Source organism: Indicator indicator, chromosome 4 (assembly GCF_027791375.1).
Source record: "Indicator indicator isolate 239-I01 chromosome 4, UM_Iind_1.1, whole genome shotgun sequence".
Taxonomy (NCBI): Eukaryota; Metazoa; Chordata; class Aves; order Piciformes; family Indicatoridae; genus Indicator; species Indicator indicator.
In genome coordinates, this window is record NC_072013.1 from 37,952,694 (window position 1) to 37,971,923 (window position 19,230).

The window sequence follows — 19,230 nt, forward strand, 5'->3', positions numbered from 1 at the left end:
CCTATCCCAGGGTGCAAGTGAGCAGAGCCTGTCCCTGTCCCCTCCCTCTTGACCCCCAGCCCTCAGCTATTGATAGACATTGATCAGATCCCTCTCAGTCTTCTCCTCTCCACACTAACCAGCCCCAGGGCTCTCAGCCTCTCCTCCCCAGGCAGTGCTCCAGTCCCTTCAGCATCCTTGGAGCCTTCCCTTGGACTCTCTCCAGCAGATCCCTGTCCCTCCTGAACTGGGCAGCCCAGACCTGGATGCAATATTCCAGGTGAGGTCTCAGCAGGGCAGAGCTGAAATTTTCCTGTAGTTACCTATAGCCTTCTCCAGTTTGACCCAAATCTGTTATTTGTCATGCTGAAGAACAGAAGTTCCAGCACTGTTGTCAAACAGCAGCAGGAGTTGTTCCTTATCAACAGGGGAGGAATGCTCCACAGTGGATCCAAATCACACTACACAAAGTGATGCAAACAACTTCACCTCCAGTGCTTTTATTCCTCAGAGTTCACATCTGTTAACAAATCTCTCTCCAATCCTGGAAATGAAAATATATCCCCAAACCTGGTTTTCAATTCTCCAGCAAAACCAAAGCAACATTCAGGTAGATACTAAGAGTGCAGGAACACAAAGGAGTATGAAAAATCTTTTACTTACAACAGGACTTTTCCAAAGACTCTTTTTTCCCTTCCCCCCAAGAGAAACATACAAAAGGGGAGTGAGGGGAGGTTTAACCCCACAATCATTTTGCACAACCTTATTGCATCTTTTTGCTGGACTAAGACAGAAAAGGACATTTACACAACATGGTGGTGCTTACCTTAGTTTCCAGCTACTGGATTCACAGTTTGGAATTAATGAATTAAAACCCAAACCAAACCAAATCTGACATGGCCAAATGAAGCCCCAAAATCTCCAACCTGTTTAAATTTTCCACTTTTACCTGGTCTACAGCAATGGAATTAAATGATAATGAACTAATTTGAGTGGCAGGATTACATGTGGGCACACAGCTGCTTCACTTGAGGGTTTGCTTCACTCACAACTGTCCTGCCTGCTACAACCAGCAGTAAGTGGTGAGTGAGTGCAGAAGCCCCAGGCCAGAGCCCCAGTTACACCCAAGAGTTCAATCCCCTGCCCTAAGCCTGATGGAATCTTGAGGCAGAGATGAGCCTTTTGATTTTCCCAGCAGCTTTCCCTGGGGCAGCCAAATGCTTGACTGCTGCTCAGAAATCTCTTGTAGCAAAACATCCCTTTGGGATGAGCAAACAACTTTGCATTAAGGCTTTGGTTGATAAACTCCTCTCTCTGTTCCTCTGCTGCCCAACACCTCACCTCCAAGGGAAAAGGGAGGGGAAGCAAAGGGAAAAGAGAAAGGGAGGGAAGCAAAGGGAAAAGAGAGAGGGAGGGGAAGCAAAGGGAAAAGAGAGAAGAAGGGGAAGCAAAGGGAAAAGAGAGAGGGAGGGAAGCAAAGGGAAAAGAGAGAGGGAGGGAAGCAAAGGGAAAAGAGAGAGGGAGGGGAAGCAAAGGGAAAAGAGAGAGGGAGGGAAGCAAAGGGAAAAGAGAGAGGGAGGGAAGCAAAGGGAAAAGAGAGAGGGAGGGAAGCAAAGGGAAAAGAGAGAGGAAGGGAAGCAACTGTATGTTCTTTGTCAGGCAGCTCAGCTTATTTGCCCTTTGTGTCCCCAGGCTGATTCAGGAGGAATACAGAGCTGAGGTATTCCCAGAGGAGATGGTTGCAGAAGTTTCCTGCCCAGCCTGACTTTACATTTGATGAAACACCAACAAAATGGAAAACAGGTGAAATGAAAACATCAAACCTCACCACTGCTCTGAGTTCACAGTACACAATCTGACCTGATTGGATGAGTTTCTGGAGAGGACTAACTCAGAATGCTACTTTTATGGGAAGCTCTGGAAGAGTAAAAAAGGCTGATTGAATAATTTTGACCAAAGCCTTAAAGATTTGAACATGAAAATTGGTTCACACATCCCACATGAAACCTAGAAGAGGAAAAGCCTGAAAGCAGCATTCTAGAGTATTTCAAAACATTTTTCCATCCAGTTCTTAGCCCTGTTTTGTCTTTTTTTCTACATATAGCATTTTGGAGCAGAGGAACGGGCATGCAACATGCAATAACTGAGAGGCCTGAGCAACAAAATGATGGGATTTGCGTCTGTTTAGAAAGGGCTTTTATTATTTATTCACTTTTCTGAGGGTTATTTTAAATAAAATTGCATACTAAAACCCCACCACATGAGCAGTATGAAAAAACAAGGACTGAAACCAGCACATCTGAGTATAAAAGTTGGGTTAAAGGATTCAGTGACAACATCACTTGGTCTAATGCAGGGATTCACTCTAAAGCCAAGTGAGCAAGATCTAAACTCCTGATCCCAGTAAACACCACCACTAGATTTTGCCAGTTGCTCTGCTAATATTTACAGTGGTTTAGTATCTTCTGTAGCCTCCTCCTCCTCCTCTTCCACCATATGGATCACCATAGCCTCCTCTGCCACCATACCCTCCCCTGCCACCATAATCTCCCCTGCCCCCTTGGAAGTTCCCTCCACCTCTTCCACCACCTCTGAAACCCCCAGCTCCAAACCCACCTCCACCTCCAAAACCACCCCCACCCCCACCTCCTCCTCCTCCTCTACCCCCTCCGCCCCCCCAGCTGCCCCTTCCTCCACCTCCACCTCCCCAGCCACCTCTTCCACCACCTTCTTGTCTTTTCTGCCAGGGAGGCATTTCAGGAGGAGGTGGTTCAATCTCTGTTGGCCTGCCTCCACGGTCAGGCACTCTGCCCATCAGCACCTGCATGGAAAAGGAGGGGGTGTTCAGTTTCACAACAGCATGAAGGGACAGAGGGTTCTCCTCCCATGGACACAGACACATTGCCTGCTCTTTACAGCAAGCATGGTCCCCCTGGTGTGAAACAGAATCTATTTCCTGTCCTTGTAAGCTGCCACAACACAACAGACCTCAGAGTGATCTCATTTCCCACTTGTGAAACTGAACTGACTGCAGCCAGCTAAGCTCAGATGACTGCTGGGAAACCTCTAGGAAAAGACCTAGAGCCAGGGGAAGGACTGGGATGAAAATGAGCAACATCCATGATTCAGAGGTGGGGATAAATACATAGGCACACAGGAAAGACTCCTTAGGAGGCAGCTGATGTTTCAGAGAGCCAAGTTCAAGGCTAATCAGTTGTCAAAAAACCACCTCCATGGACTGCCAGCTCTGTCCAACTCCAAAAGGATGCAGGTTTGCCCTCCATTAGGGGACTCTGGACACTCAGCTGAGGTGCTACAGTGACACTTGGCAGGAGAGGATAGAGAAAAAGGATCTTGACTACCACACAAAGGGCTTGGAAGGGACCTGAAAGCTCATCCAGTCCAACCCCCCTGCCAGAGCAGGGTCACCCAGGGCAGGTCACACAGGAACACATCCAGGGGGGGTTGGAAAGTGTCCACAGAAGGAGGCTCCACAACCTCTCTGGACAGTCTGCTCCAGGTCTCCAGCACCCTCACAGGGAAAAAGCTTTCCCTCCTGTCCCTCCTCTGCTCCAGCTTGCCCCCAGTGCCCCTTGTGCTGTCCTTGGCCATCCCTGAGCAGAGCCTGGCTCCAGCCCTGCACATCTTTATCCCCAGCAATGAGGGCAGCCCTCAGGCTCCTCTGCTCCAAGCTCCAAGCCCCAGCTCCCTCAGCCTGGCCTCACAGGAGATGTTCCACTGCCTGCAGCAGCTCTGGGGCTCTGTGCTGGACTCTCTCAAGCAGTTCCCTGAGGCCCTTCTTGAAGTGAGAGGCCCAGAATTGTACATTGTATTCCAGATGTGGCCTCAGCAGGGCAGAGGAGAGGGGGAGGAGAACCTCTCTGACCTACTCATCACAGTCCTTCTAACCCACCCCAGGCCTCTGGTGGCTCTTACTCCATGTCAAAAAAGGGAGACTGCACTGGACAAAGCTGCACAGAACATTGATTTGAAGAACAAAGAGGTATCCAGGAGGGCCTTTTGCTTGTTGCTTTCCTATTTCCTGACCTCTGTGTGCTGAGTGTTAACATTCCCTGGGCAGTCCCAGGCACTCCAATTAAGGCCTCTCAAGAAAAACAAAACAACTTTCTCTGAGATCCTCCAATAATGAAGACACTTCAGAATCTTTGGGAATCAAAAATATATTCAAGGGTATCTAGGAGGCAAAAAAATATTAGAGAAATCTGGAAATAAAGGATTAACAAAACCAGCCTCAGTCACCATTTGAAGGGTGAACCTTGAGCTGTGTTCCTCTGAACTCACACACAGACCCTACCACTGTTCCTTCTCATCTGGGCTGTTCCATCCTGTTGCACAGTAGTAAGATCAAAACACAAGAGAAGCTGCTGCAGTGTTTAGTGGAATGCTGCAATCCCTCTTCCTTCAAGCCCCAAGGTAGCTTTCAAAAAGAAATGAAAACATTGAAAGCACAACAGCATCCTGGGGGGCATTAAGGAAAGTGTGGCCAGCAGCTCCAGGGAGGTTCTGCTGCCCTTCTACTCTGCCCTGATGAGACCACACCAGGGATACTGTGTCCAGTTTTGAGCTCCCCAATTCTAGACAGACAGGTTTGCTTGAGAGGTGCCTAAAATCACTTTTACTTTCAAGAGAGACAGGGATGTGCTGGAGAGAGTTCAAGGCAGAGCCATGAGGATGATGAAGGGATTGAACATCTCTGCTAGGAAGAGAGACTGAGAGCCCTGGGGCTGTTCAGCCTGGGGAAGAGAAGGCTGAGAGGGGATCTGATCAATGTCTATCAATAGCTGAGGGGTGGGGGTCAGGATGAAGGTGCCAGGTATGACAGGACCAGGAACAAGCTGGAACACAGGAGGCTCCACCTCAACACTCCTGTATGGTGAGGGAGACACAGCCCTGGAGCAGGCTGCCCAGGGAGACTGTGGTGTCTCCTTCTCTGGAGCCTTTCCAACCCCCCCTGGATGCACCCCTGCTCTGTCCCTGCTCCGGCAGAGGGCTCAGACTGGCGGATGTCTGGAGGGGCCTCCCCAGGCCCTGCCAGTGCGTGCTGCTGTGATGGCAGGGGTGTGCACCAGAGCAGCATACCTTGTTGATGGCACAGGCTGTGTGCTCCCGTGTTGAGCCACTGCTTGTTCGGATGATCTTGGAGAGGTCCTCTCGAGCCGCCAGCAGGTGCGCCAGGCTCACAGCTGACTTTGGGGACAGAGCATAGCGCTTGGGCTGGTAGATCCTGGCTATGTCATCAGTTCTGACCTGCAGGAGAATCACAGAATCAGTCAGGGTTGGAAGGGACCACAAGGATCAGCCAGTTCCAACTCCCCTGCCATGCCCAGGGACACCTCACACTAGACCAGGCTGGCCAGAGCCTCATCCAGCCTGGCTGCAAACACCTCCAGGGATGGAGCCTCAACCACCTCCCTGCACAACCCATTCCAGGCTCTCACCACTCTCATGGGGAAGAACTTCTTCCTCACATCCAGCCTGAATCTCCCCACTTCCAGCTTTATTCCATTCCCCTGAGTCCTGTCACTACCTGATAGCCTAAAAAATCCTTCCCCAGCTTTCTTGTAGGACCTGCCTAGCAGATGAGTTCTGTTGGGTCTTCTAGTGTGGCCAGCAGGTCAAGGGAGGTGATTCTCCCCCTCTGCTCAGCTCTGCTGAGACCACACCTGGAGTACTGCATCCAGTTCTGGAGCCTCTATTACAAGAGGGATCTGGACATGCTGGAAGGTGTCCAGAGAAGGGCCACCAGGATGAGCAGAGGGCTGGAGCTGCTCTCCTATGAGGACAGACTGAGAGAGTTGGGGCTGTTCAGTCTGGAGAAGAGAAGGCTCTGAGGTGACCTTCTTGTGGCCTTCCAGTATCTGAAGGGGGCTCCAAGAAAGCTGGGGAGGGACTTTTGAGGGTGTCAGGGAGTGATAGGACTGGGGGGAATGGAACAAAGCTGGAAGTGGGGAGATTCAGGCTGGATGTGAGGAAGAAGTTCTTCCCCATGAGAGTGGTGAGAGCCTGGAATGGGTTGTGCAGGGAGGTGGTTGAGGTCCCATCCCTGGAGGTGTTTGCAGCCAGGCTGGATGAGGCTCTGGCCAGCCTGCTGTAGTGTGAGGTGTCCCTGCCCATGGCAGGGGGGTTGGAACTGGATGAGCCTTGAGGTCCCTTCCAATCCTGACTAATTCTGTGATTCTGTGAACAAGGTCTCAAAATCAAAGATTAGCTTACAAAACAGAGTGCCAGCTGCCACCAGCCCTCTCTGTATGGATGGAGCTACTGACCAAGGCATTTGTAGAGGGGACCTTAAAGATCATCCAGTTCCAACACTCCTGCCATAGGCAGGGACACCCTCCCCTAGACCAGATGGCTCAAGGCCTCATCCAGCCTGGCCTTGAACACTTCCAGGGAGGGGGTTATCTACAACCTCTCTGGACAACCTGTTCCAGTGCCTCCCCACCCTCACTGTCAAGAATTTCTTCCTGATTTCCAATCTAAATCTACCCTCCTCAAGCTTCAATCCATTCCCCCTCATCCTGTCACTACAAGCCCTTGTCAAAAGTCCCTGCCCAGCTTTCCTGTAGGCCCCCTTCAGGTACTGGAAGGCTGCTATTAGGCCTCCCCAAAGCCTTGCCTTGCCTTCTCTTCTCTTCTCTTCTCTTCTCTTCTCTTCTCTTCTCTTCTCTTCTCTTCTCTTCTCTTCTCTTCTCTTCTCTTCTCTTCTCTTCTCTTCTCTTCTCTTCTCTTCTCTTCTCTTCTCTTCTCTTCTCTTCTCTTCTCTTCTCTTCTCTTCTCTTCTCTTCTCTTCTCTTCTCTTTTCTCTTCTCTTCTCTTCTCCAGGCTGTACAGCCCCAACTCTCACAGCCTGTCCTCATCAGGGAGGTTCTCCAGCCCTGTGATCGTCTTTGTGGCCTCCTTTGGACCCCATCCAGCAGTTCTGTGTCCCTCTTACGCTGGTGGCACCAGAACTGGATGCAGTGCTCCAGGTGGGATCTCATGAGAGCAGAGGAGAGGAGCAGAATCACCTTCCTGTCCTACTGGTCACACTGCTAGCCAATAGTTCAGAAAAAGGTGAGATGCAAAATCATTGAAGTGAGAAGCCCCAGCAGAGGATGCTTGAATTTATACTAGCAACAGCCATAAAGGATGGACTGTGCTACCTGTCCAAATCCTTCCCCTTTCTCAATAACTAGGACTTGGAAGTTACAGGCTGGGATGAGAAAGTGAGTGGAGAAAAGACAACAGTAATGGAAAGCAGCCCTGCAGAAAAGGACTTGGGGGTGCTGGTGGGGGAGAAGCTGGACAGGAGCAGGCAGTGTGAGCTTGCAGCACAGAAGGCAAATCACAGCCTGGGCTGCATCCAAAGCAGCATGGCCAGAGATGGAGAGAGGGATCCTGCCCCTCTGCTCTGTGCTGGGGAGACCTCACCTGCAGTGCTCTGTGCAGGTCTGGAGCCCTCAGCACAGGAAGGATGTGGACCTGATGGAGAGGGTCCAGAGGAGGGCCAGGAAAATGATCAAGGGGCTGGAGCAGCTCTGCTATGAGGACAGGCTGAGGGAGCTGGGGGTGAAGAAGAGAAGAGAAGGCTCCAGGCAGACCTAAGAGCAGCCTGCCAGGACCTGAAGGGGCTCCAAGAAGGCTGCAGAGGGACTGATCCCAAAGGCCTGCAGGGACAGGATGAGGGACAATGGCTTCAGACTAGAGAAGAGAAGATTAACAGTGGGTGTTAGGAACAAGTTCTACATCATCAGGGTGGTGGAACACTGGAACAGGCTGCCCAGGGAGGTGGTTTGGGCCCCATCCCTGGAGATATTCAAGGTGAGACTAAACAGGGCACTGAGCAACCTGATCTGGTGGAGGATGTCCTGCTGACTGCAGGAGGGGCTGGACTGGATGACCTTTGGAGGTCCTTTCCAACCCAAACCATTCTGTGATTCTCTGAATTGACAAGGTGTGTGTATTGGGTAGGAAGAGGTGGGGAAGTGCAGCACACAGGGGAAGCAGAGAACAGAGCCAGCTGACCTTTGCTCTGTCAGACCAGCCAAAGGACTGCACAGTCACATCCAGCCTCTTGACCAGCATCCGCCGCCGGCACTCGTACTCGCTGCGCAGGGCAGCGTTGATCTTTTCCAACTTCTCCTGCAGGGTGACAGTAAAGGAAAAAATAAAAGTCAAGCCTCCCAACCTATAAAGTTATTGAAGTCAGTTTAAAGTTCACCTCACTCAGCAAGTAAGATTTCTGTCCCCATGTGAATGCTATAAACCACTTCAGGTTGTGGTGCACCTCTGTAGGGCTGCAGTAGGACAAAATATTTTGGCAGTTAGTAAGAGGCTGACTCAAAGCCAGGTCTGCTTCTGACACCAGCTCTGGAAGTGTTTGAGTAGCACTGGAAATATTCAGCTATTTCATTGACTGTCATAGAATGGCTCAGGTTGGAAGGGACCTCAGAGCTCATCTCCTCCAAAATCCCTGCCATGCCCAGGGACACCTCTCAACCAGACTCAGCTGCTCAAGGCCTCCCCCAGGGAGGAGGCAGCCACAGCCTCCCTGGGCAGCCTGTGCCAGAGTCTCAGCACCCTCCTACAGATGAGCTTCTTCCTCAGCTCCACTCTAACCCTGCTCTGCCTCAGCTTCAAACCATTCCCCCTTGGCCTGTCTCTAGACACCCTGATGAGAAGTCCCTCTGCAGCCTTCCTGCAGGATCCCTTCAGCTACTGGCAGGCAGCTCTGAGGTCCCCCAGAGTCTTTTCTTCTCCAGGCTGAACACCCCCAGCTCCCTCACAGCAACTGTAAAGTGAACATGGTTGTAGGAAGCTGCATGCACTGCTCCACACCATCCTGTGAAATACAAAGAAAAGCAATGGAGAGACTTTTTTACCACTTGCTCTGAGTTCAGAGGTTTTGTTAGCAGGGATTTCCCCACATGGTTATTTTGAACTTTGGAGAGGATGTCCTTGATCTGAAAAGAAACAACACAAATGACAGTGAGATTTGTTTCAGCTCAATTTGCTGCTCCTACGATCACACACAGCACACTGCTTGTCCTCCCAGTTAGAGCAGAACACTTTCTATATGGCAAAGTGATCACCGCATACAGGCATGGGAACCACTAAATTACTCCTTTTATTTGTTACTAAGTATTGTAGCTACAACTAAGGAAATGTAACAACTAGAAGCTACTTGTGTTGCCAAATGCTAGGCCTGGCTACAAAAAACTGGCAGTAGGTGGCAGTAAGAAGGGCAGGAGATAGGGTAGGTGGTGACCCTCCCTGGTTTGCTTCTAATCTATACCTGGGTGCATTTAACACCACAGAACGGTTTGGGTCGGAAGGTCCCAGTCCAACCCCCTCCAGTCAGCAGGGACATCCCCAACTAGATCAGGTTGCTCAGAGCCTTCTCAAGCCTGATCTTCAGTATCTCCAGGGATGGAGCCTCAACCACCTCCCTGGGCAACCTGTTGCAGTGTTCCAGCAGCCTCCTGGTGCAGAACTTGTTCCTCACATCCAATCTCAATCTGCTCTGCTCTCATTTCAAACCATTGTCCCTGGTACTGTCCCTGCAGGCCTTTGGGATCAGTCCCTCTGCAGCCTTCTTGGAGCCTCCTTCAGGTCCTGGCAGGCTGCTCTTAGGTCTGCCTGGAGCCTTCTCTTCTCCAGGCTGCACACCCCCAGCTCCCTCAGCCTGTCCTCATAGCAGAGCTGCTGCAACCCCCTGATTATTTTCCTGGCCCTTCTCTGAACCTCCTCCATCAGGTCCACATCCTTCCTGTGCTGAGGGCTCCAGACCTGTACAGAGTACTCCAGGTGAGGTCATGTTTAAGACTTCTGCACTCACTCCAAATCAGTGCCCTCTCTAGTCAGGGCTCTCTGGTTTTGCCTTCAAAGCTCCCCTGCATTCTCCTGTCTCACTACAGGAAACCTCTGCCTGGGCAGCCTGTGCCAGAGTCTCAGCACCCTCCTACTGAAGAACTTCTTCCTCAGCTCCACTCTAACCCTGCTCTGCCTCAGCTTCAACCCATTCCCCCTTGGCCTGTCTCTGGACACCCTGATGAGAAGTCCCTCTGCAGCCTTCCTGCAGGATCCCTTCAGCTATTGGCAGGCAGCTCTCAGGTCCCCCTGGAGTCTTCTCTTCTCCAGGCTGAACACCCGCAGCTCCCTCAGCCTGTCCTCACAGCAGAGCTGCTCCAGCCCTGGGATCATCTTTGTGGCCTCCTCTGGACTCTCTCCAGCAGCTCTGTGTCCTTCTCCTGCTGGGGACAGCAGAACTGGAGGCAGGATTGGAGGTGAGGTCTGAGCAGAGCTCAGGGGCAGAATCCCCTCTCCTGCCCTGCTGCCCACACTCCTCTGGCTGCAGCCCAGCACACAGCTGCCTGCTGGGCTGCATGAGGGCACTGCTGGCTCCTGGGGAGCTGCTCATGCACTTGTCACATGGGGCTCTTACAGCTCAGAATGCTAGGCCCCAGACTTCAATGAATGCTTACAGAGCTCATGCTTACAGTTCACTTACAGAACACATCACAGTTCATACCTTTTGTTCCACACTGTTTAACAAGGGAGGAATATCAGAAGCTGAGGAGTTTGACAGGCCCAGAGCATCACAGATAGCTTGAACCTCCTGGTAAATTTCATTGTGCTTTTCCAAATGGGAGCCTTTCATTTTCTTGCTATGCAGGATCTTTAAAGCCTGAAGTTCTGTACTTAGAAATACTGGAGAGAAAAGTGTCACAGTGGCATGTTCAGAGGCACCAACACTTCCCCATCCACATCTCACAGACAAAGACAATACATCAGTTTATAATTAGGCCATTATAGGAGGGAGACTCTTTCCAGTTCTCTGACTCAGACTGTTCAACCCTCCTCTGCCACCAGACCCCTAGCTCCTTATCCAATTTCATCTTCTTACACTGGTTCCTGCTGCTACTCCTTTGTCCAAGCCCAGCTGAAACTTAAGACTTCTCTTCATGCCTTCAGCATGTTCAAACCTTGTGCCATCTTCTTTTAGGCTGCCCAGAAACCTCTCAGAAACACAGGAATCACAGATTCATAGAATGGTTTGGGCTGGAAGGGACCCTGAAGATCATCTAGTTCCAATCCCCCTACCATGGCCAGGGACACCTTCCACTAGCCCAGGCTGCTCGAGGTGTCATCCAGCCTGGCCTTGAACACCTCCAGGGAAGGAGCATCCATGACCTCCCTGGGCAGCCTATTCCAGGGTCTCACCACTCTCACCGTCAAGAATTTCTTCCTAAGATTCAGTGTAAATCTCCTCTCCTCCAGCTTCAATTCATTCCTTGTCATCCTATCACTACAAGCCCTTGTACAATGTCCCTCCCCAGCTTTCTTGGGATCTCCTCTGACATCCGTCCCTGGCAGGCTGGCATCTCTATGCCCACCCAGTTCACAGATAGCAGAAACTGGTGGTAGGAGACAGGTCTCAGTTTCAGCTGAGCTGGAACTGGATCATGAAAGGGATCAGGAAGCTTCACTAGGTTGAGTCACACTTCACAAAGGCATTTTAGTTTCTGCTCAAATAGTTTTCTGCTTTCTACTCCTGCACAAGTGAGCTGATGCACGCTCAGCTAGGCTGCAATGGCTGCACACAGATATGCCCACAAAGAACTATTTAAAGCACATTGTACAGTGATGGCAGCACATGCATGGAAAACACTGGATTACAAGCAGAAAACATGGTTCCAACTTACAGAGGAGTTTAAGACAATCTTCTTTCTCTCTTAATCTCTCCTTGATGTCTCCAGATGTAAGTGATGAATAGGGGCAAGCCATTTCTCTCAGAAAGCTGCTAACCTCAAGCTGGAAGCTCTCTATGTCCTTACCACCTATGGGAATAAAGAAATGCAAAGCTAAAGGCTTTTGACAGAAACACCAAACTGTAATCTCATTTTCTTAGCTTACACATTTAAACTGCAGGTTTCAATAGCCCAGGCAAAGAATACCACCTCTTTACTTCTCAAAACAGTCCTACCTACAAGCAGACAAGAGTTTTAAGAGCTACAGCAATGTTGTGTTCATGATGTGAGGGGGAAGGTGAAGCTGCAGCAGTCTTTGAAGACATGAATGCAAATGAACATCACCAGAAGTTTAACAGTTTATCAGAAAATGGCTCTGGTTGGAAAGGACCTCAGAGCTCATCTCCTCCAAACTCCCTGCCATGCCCAGGGACACCTCTCAACTAGACTCAGCTGCTCAAGGCCTCCCCCAGGCAGGAGGCAGCCACAGCCTCCCTGGGCAGCCTGTGCCAGAGTCTCAGCACCCTCCTACAGATGAGCTTCTTCCTCAGCTCCACTCTAACCCTGCTCTGCCTCAGCTTCAAACCATTCCCCCTTGGCCTGTCTCTAGACACCCTGATGAGAAGTCCCTCTGCAGCCTTCCTGCAGGATCATTTCAGGTACTGGAAAGCAACTCTTAAGGTCCCCCCAGAGTCTTCTCTTCTCCAGGCTGAACACCCCCAGCTCCCTCAGCCTGTCCTCACAGCAGAGCTGCTCCAGCCCTTGGATCATCTTTGTGGCCTCCTCTGGACTCTCTCCAGCAGCTCTGTGTCCTTCTCCTGCTGGGGACACCAGAGCTGGAGGCAGGATTGGAGGTGAGGTCTGAGCAGAGCAGAGCTCAGGGGCAGAATCCCTTCTCCTGCCCTGCTGCCCACACTCCTCTGGCTGCAGCCCAGCACACAGCTGCCTGCTGGGCTGCATGAGGGCACTGCTGGCTCCTGGGGAGCTGCTCAGCACCCAACACCCCCAAGGCTCTTTCTTCAGAGCTACTCTCAACCTGCTCTGCACCCAGCCTGGATTGGTGACTGGGATTGGTCTGACCCAGACGCCACGAACAACAATGTAACAAACTTTCTGCTGAAGAATTCGCGGGAGTCAGGAGCTCCTTATTTCCAGTGATTTAATATACTTTTACATTTTTCTTTGTGAAAACATGAAAAATATAAAATCTCATCCAAGTTCCAGACCTCAACAGAAAGAATCTGGTAGCACAACTTGTGTGTCTAGGCACAGTGCTGACTGGAACACTGCACTAGGGCTGAAAACACCAGGCACTAGAAATTAAGCCATCAAAATATGATTACATGTAACAACCACTCAAAGGAGATACAGATGTACTTTTTCTATTTATGTAGATCTAAAAAAACCCAAAATACCTATTATTCTTCCTGTTGAAACAATCCTCAGAAGACAAGGCCTTAATCTAAGAGCCACATCCATGCAAACATCAGCCTGAATTCAGCTACCTTTCAGCTATCTTCTGAACCTCAGCATTGCCATTTCACTCTTAGCTGGACAATACAAGTAGAAATCCACTGATCAAATACTAAACAGCTTTAACACTCACATACCATCTGTTGAGGTGATGCTTTCTTCCATATCACAAAGTGATTTAATTTGGGAACCTAACCAAACGCAAAGCTCAAGAAATTCTGGTGATGACAATCCATTTTCTGCTGCTTTGTTCAAGGCTTCTTCCTCTAGCAGGGGCCCTGTGTACCTGGCACAGACAGATAAACATTAGTCAGAAGAAGTAAATTTAATACAACCACTGTTTATTTTAAAATCATTTTACTATTGGTCAGGGCAATCTCAAGCACCGATATAAGCTGGGCAGGGACTGGCTTGAGAGCAGCCCTGAAGAAAAGGCCTTGGGGGTGCTGGGGGATGAGAAGCTCACCAGGAGCCAGCAGTGAGCACTTGCAGCCCAGAGAGCCAAGCAGAGCCTGGGCTGCAGCAAGAGAAGTGTGGCCAGCAGGGCAGGGAGGGGATTCTCCCCCTCTGCTCCACTCTGCTGAGACCACACCTGGAGCTCTGGGTCCAGTTCTGAAGCCTCTGTTCCAGGAAGGATCTGGAGGTGCTGGAAGGTGTCCAGAGAAGGGCCAGGAGGATGAGCAGAGGGCTGGAGCTGCTCTGCTCTGGAGACAGACTGAGAGAGTTGGGGTTGTGCAGTCTGGAGAGGAGAAGGCTCCCAGGAGACCTTCTTGTGGCCTTTCAGTACCTGAAGGGGGCTACAAGAAAGCTGGGGAGGGACTTTTTAGGGTGTCAGGGAGCCTGGGGGGAATGGAGCAAAACTAGAAATGGGGAGATTCAGATTGGATGTTAGGAAGTTCTTCCCCATGAGGGTGGTGAGAGACTGGCAGAGGTTGCCCAGGGAGGTGGTGGAAGCCTCATCCCTGGAGGTTTTTGCAGCCAGGCTGGATGTGGCTGTGAGCAACCTGCTGTAGTGTGAGGTGTCCCTGCCCATGGCAGGGGGGTTTGAACTGGATGAGCCTTGAGGTACCTTTAGGCCTGACAATTCTACCAAAGACGGTTAGTAACTACACTGAAAGAAATTCACCTTCGTAAATTACGCCTGCCAAGCCGTAGTTCAGGGTCGATAATAGAAAATTAATCAGCGTTTTACACTGTTCCTGCCCTGTTCCACTTGCAGCAGCTCGGCGGGACGCCGGTAGGCAAGCACGAACCGGCCTGCACCGCAGCCCCCCTCGGCCAGCCCCGGCCCCCGGCGGTCGCTCCGGTATCACTGAGCACCGCAGCTGGTAAACCGTCCGTACCCAAGGGCCGCCCGTACCGCAGCCCTTCCTTCGTCTCCCCCTCACTGCAAGCAGGGCCGCTCAGCCCAGGCGCCATCACCCCGCTGCCGGGGAGGAAAAAGGCCGAGCCCCGGCCGCCGCCGGGCCTGCCCCGACACCCGACCCTCCGCCGCTCCCCGGCTGCCCGCAGCCACCGGCGCCGCGCTCCTCTGAGCTGCCCTCCGCCCCTCCCCGCCTCCGGCCCGTCCTCCCGCCCGCGGCCGAGGGGCCTGGCTCCACGCAGGGCTCCGGCCGGCTCCCCTCGACCCCTCGTCCCCGCCGAGGGGGGATTCGCTGGCCGCTCCCCGCTCGTACCCCAAGGCCTCCAGCGCGTCCAAGATGTCGCATTCCATCCTCGGCCCCGCCGCCAGCTCCCTCATGCCGGCTCCGCGCCTGGGCGCCCGCCGCGCCGCGCTGTGCCCTGCTGAAAGAGGCCCTCCGCAACCTGCTCCCGTCCGAGGCGTTCCGCCGCCGCCACGGGCCCCGAGCCGGCCGGGAGGCTCCGAGCTGCCCCCGCCCTGCCCCGCCTCGGAGGTGCTGCAGGGCCGCCGTGCGCTGCCCAGTCGCACGTAGCGGGAAATGGCCGTGTGGAAATTAGACAGAGGCCTGACTTCCCCTCTCCTAACAGTCCCATTCACCGTGTCAGGGACCGATGGCTGTCCTTGTGACCGTCCTGCTCTGCTACATCTGAGGGCTGGGGGTCAAGAGGGACAGGGACAGGCTCTGCTCAGCTGCACCCTGGGATAGGACAATGGGCAATGGAGAGAAACTGCAGCACAGGAGTGTGTCGGTGTGAGCTGAAATTCCCCCCCCACCAACAATAACCAGGCTAGCCCAGTCTGGAAGCAAATGAAAAGCTGTATTTACAAGCAGAGTCTAAAATCTACAATGAAATGCAATGAATATGTACAAATATACAAAATTCACAACATTCACAAATATATACAATCAACAGAAAAAGCACAATCGATCTCCCTTTGCTTCCCCCCCAAGGGGACCCTCCCAAAGGGGACTCTCCCTCTCCCAGGAGCTTCCCCCCCAGACCCCCCTGGACAGAGAAGCAGAGTTAGTTAAGCAGAAAGTTGTTAACTTAGCTGCCAAGGTCAGTGTGTTATCTTCAGCCAGAAGAGAAGAAGAAACAGCAGCCAGACAGCCCAGCAACTGCCCCCACTGCCGAACGCAGAATGTGCAGAGTGCCTACTTTGTTTTGGGTAATAGTTCTTAAACATTTCTATCTATCCAATGGAAGCGTTTAGAACAATCAGTATTTTGCTTTCTTACACCCAATAGTGACTTATTTACATTCTTTCACTTTCTCTGTTCTGAACTTTGCAAGGAAAAATTAAAAAGACAGTTTCAAACCATCACAAGGAGGTTGCACCTCAACACGAGGAGGAACTTCTTGACTGTGAGGGTCCCAGAGCACTGGAGCAGGCTGCCCAGAGAGGTTGTGGAGTCTCCTTCTCTGGAGCCTTTCCAGCCCCATCTGGATGTGTTCCTGTGTGACCTGTGCTGGATTCTCTGGTCCTGCTCTGGCAGGGGGGTTGGACTGGATGATCTTCAGAGGTCCCTTCAAACCCCTAACATCCTGTGGTCCTATGTTCCTGTGACTCTTGCTCTCCTCCCCTGCTGAGGACCGACCAAACTCTCTCACCCTCCCATGGTGGGGCTTGGCTTCCACCCTAAGGTTGTCCCTGCTCTGGCTTTGACCACAAACCTAATGGAGTGTTACTGTCCCCCCTCCACCAGGTAAAAGCCACCTGGAGAAATACAGAACCCAGAGAGACCACAGACAGCTTTTTGTCCTCCAGACATGGCTGGTGCCTGGGGATCCAGCTCTGCCATCCACACACCCTCACAGCCTGCCCCACGCCTCCTCTGGGACGTGGTTACATACCTGACTTTTAGACCTGGACTTTTGCAATGCTTCTGGGATGCCTGAATTTTCAACTGTGAAACTCTGCCAGAGTCAATAGAGTGGTCTGGGTTGGAAGGGACCTCCAAAGGTCATCCAGTCCAACCCCTCTGCACTCAGCAGGGACATCCTCACCTAGATCAGGTTGTCCAGAGCCTTGTTGAGCCTTATCTTTAATACCTCCCTGAGCAGCCTGTTGCAGTGTTCCACCACCCTGATGGTACAGAACTTTGTTCCTCACACCAATCTCAATCTGCTCTGCTCTCATTTCAAACCATTGTCCCTCATCCTGTCCCTGCAGGCCTTTGCAAACAGTCCCTCTGCAGCCTTCTTGTAGCCTCCTCCAAGTACTGGCAGGCTGCTCTTAGGTCTGCCTGGAGCCTACTCTTCTCCAGGCTGAACAACTTTTGCTTTGTCTTTCTTCTACACAGCACAGAAATACAAACCCAGACCTCTTGGTGAATTAGGAGAGGCAGAACTAATGTGAAGTACGAAGCACCGTTTGAGCAGATGATTGCTGACCGCTAGAGGGGATCATAGGAGTGGAGAAGGAACTGGATGTACTCCATGGTAAATCACAATCTTGCCTACCTCTGCTGTTCATAGAACTCATAGAATCCCGGATTGGAAGGCATCTCAAGGGATCACCCAGTCCAACCTTTCAGAGTAAGGATATAGTTTAAATGGGAATGGCTCAGCACCCTCTCAAGCTGGGCTATGAAACTGTGTAATGTTGTGTTTTATGCCCACAGTTTAAAAACAATTGAGACAAGACAGCACTTTGTGCATGCTGAAGTTGATATAAGGAGCTTGTATTAATTGCATTTAAAGCAGATCAACACCAGGTTAAATTAATCCAGTTTAAACCTGCCCAGCTTCCAGCCCTTGTCATTCTTTAAACCTGAAAAAAAAAAAAAAAAGAGACACTGTTCTTCAGACTTCTTGATATTTAAGCACCTCTTGTATGCTTGGTTAAAAAAATTAACATTAAATTGTTTTTAATCCCTTGATAAACTCCATTTTTAAATCCTTGTAGAGCTGGAATGCCAGTTCAAACTGATCTGTATGGAAATGACATCAGTCTTGCAAATAAAGTAGGTGTGAATGATGGGCACACTCATCTCACTGAACCTGCATGGACTCATACCAGCTGCTGCCCATCAGTTGAAGGGATGTCCCCAGTTCCAGAGAGACAGGGATCTGCTGGAGAGAGTCCAGTGCAGCGCAACAAGGATGATTGAGGGACTTGAACATCTCTGCTATGAAAAGGGACTGAGAGCCCTGGGGCTGTTTAGTCTGGAGAAGAGAAGACTGAGAGGGATCTGATCAATGTCTATCAATAGCTGAGGGGTGGGGGTCAGGATGAAGGTGCCAGGCTCTTTGTGGTGCTGCCCAGTGACAGGACAAGGAACACCAGGGACAAGCTGGAACTGAGGAGGCTCCACCTCAACACAAAGAGACATTTCTGTAAGGTGAGGGTGACAGAGCCCTGGAGCAGGCTGCCCAGAGAGGTTGTGGAGTCTCCTTCTTTGGAGACTTTCCAACCCCACCTGGATGTGTCCCTGTGTGACCTGCCCTGGGTGCTCCTGCTCTGGCAGGGGGGTTGGACTGGATGATGTCTGGAGGTCCCTTCCAACCCCTAAAATTCTGTGATTCTGATGAATCTTTTTTTTTTTTTATCTATTTTTTTAAGAGAAGTTGAGAAGATGATTTATTCTCTAGGTGCTCAGTGAACATTTGTTTGCAGAGGAGGCTTCAAAGTACTGGTAATAATTTTCTGGATATTATTCCATTGTGAATGAGAAGCCTCAAACTAGTACAACATATTCAGTGAACAAAATCAAAAGGGCAGACCTGCAGTAAGTCTGGCCCTTGGTACATCAAATGTTCAGCCTGGCAGGGCAAAGCAATGAATTTCTCAACCACATATTTCTCACTCTTTTAAAAATAAACTCTGCCCATTTTGCTCTTCAGACCATATGGTATGAATCACTTCAGTGAAGCCTTCATCACACCATCACTTACACTGACATTATTTCTTAGAAGTTAAGTGGTGGGGCTGCACTGTGAGGAGCTTCATGTATTAGATAGAGCTGTACTCTGGTCTTTCTCCCCTTCTTTCACTGAAAGGTAACTTTATTTACCTGAGCTCAAAACTAGAGTTAGAAGGTGTGGAAAAAAACCCCAACAACAGACTAAAACCCACCAAAACCAAACCAAACCAAACCAAACCAAACCCCCCCCCCCCCCCCCCCCCCCTCCCCCAAAAGCACAAACCCTTCCTGCTTTTAGGTTTTCTGGTTGAAAGTTCATCTCCTCCAAAAGGAATGGGCCAGTGTCAGCTGCAAGAGGTTCAACAAGGCCAAGGGCAAGGTTCTGCATCTGGGTCTGCCCAGTCCCAGGCACAAATCCAGGGTGAGTGCAGAGTGGGTTGAGAGCAGCTCTGAAGAAAGAGACTTGGGAGTGTTGGGTGCTGAGCAGCTCCCCAGGAGCCAGCAGTGCCCTCATGCAGCCCAGCAGGCAGCTGTGTGCTGGGCTGCAGCCAGAGGAGTGTGGGCAGCAGGGCAGGAGAAGGGATTCTGCCCCTGAGCTCTGCTCTGCTCAGACCTCACCTCCAATCCTGCCTCCAGCTCTGGTGTCCCCAGCAGGAGAAGGACACAGAGCTGCTGGAGTGAGTCCAGAGGAGGCCACAAAGATGATGCAAGGGCTGGAGCAGCTCTGCTGTGAGGACAGGCTGAGGGAGCTGGGGGTG

The 19,230-nt window shown here is 51.2% G+C and overlaps 1 protein-coding gene across 1 annotated transcript; it reads right to left on the reverse strand.

The window, feature by feature from the left end:
* Nucleotides 1-2,376: 2,376 nt before the first annotated feature.
* On the reverse strand, nt 2,377-14,943 carry FAM98B (family with sequence similarity 98 member B). The gene is made up of 8 exons (XM_054400489.1): nt 14,879-14,943; nt 13,340-13,488; nt 11,685-11,819; nt 10,511-10,689; nt 8,862-8,942; nt 8,005-8,121; nt 5,080-5,247; nt 2,377-2,800 (listed from the first exon to the last, which is right to left on the reverse strand). Exons 1-8 carry the CDS (start codon nt 14,941-14,943, stop codon nt 2,435-2,437), a joined length of 1,260 nt encoding a protein of 419 aa, XP_054256464.1. The 3' UTR covers nt 2,377-2,434.
* Between the last annotated feature and the right edge of the window lie 4,287 nt (nt 14,944-19,230).

Coding starts and splice junctions, on each gene's coding strand:
- FAM98B (XM_054400489.1), bottom strand. CDS start 14,943: ATGAGGGAGCTGGCGGCGGGGCCGAGGATGGAATGCGACATCTTGGAC. Junction 10,690..11,684: donor AGATTGTCTTAAACTCCTCT/GTAAGTTGGAAC, acceptor TTTTCTCTCCAG/TATTTCTAAGTACAGAACTT. Junction 8,122..8,861: donor CTCTGAACTCAGAGCAAGTG/GTAAAAAAGTCT, acceptor GTCACCCTGCAG/GAGAAGTTGGAAAAGATCAA.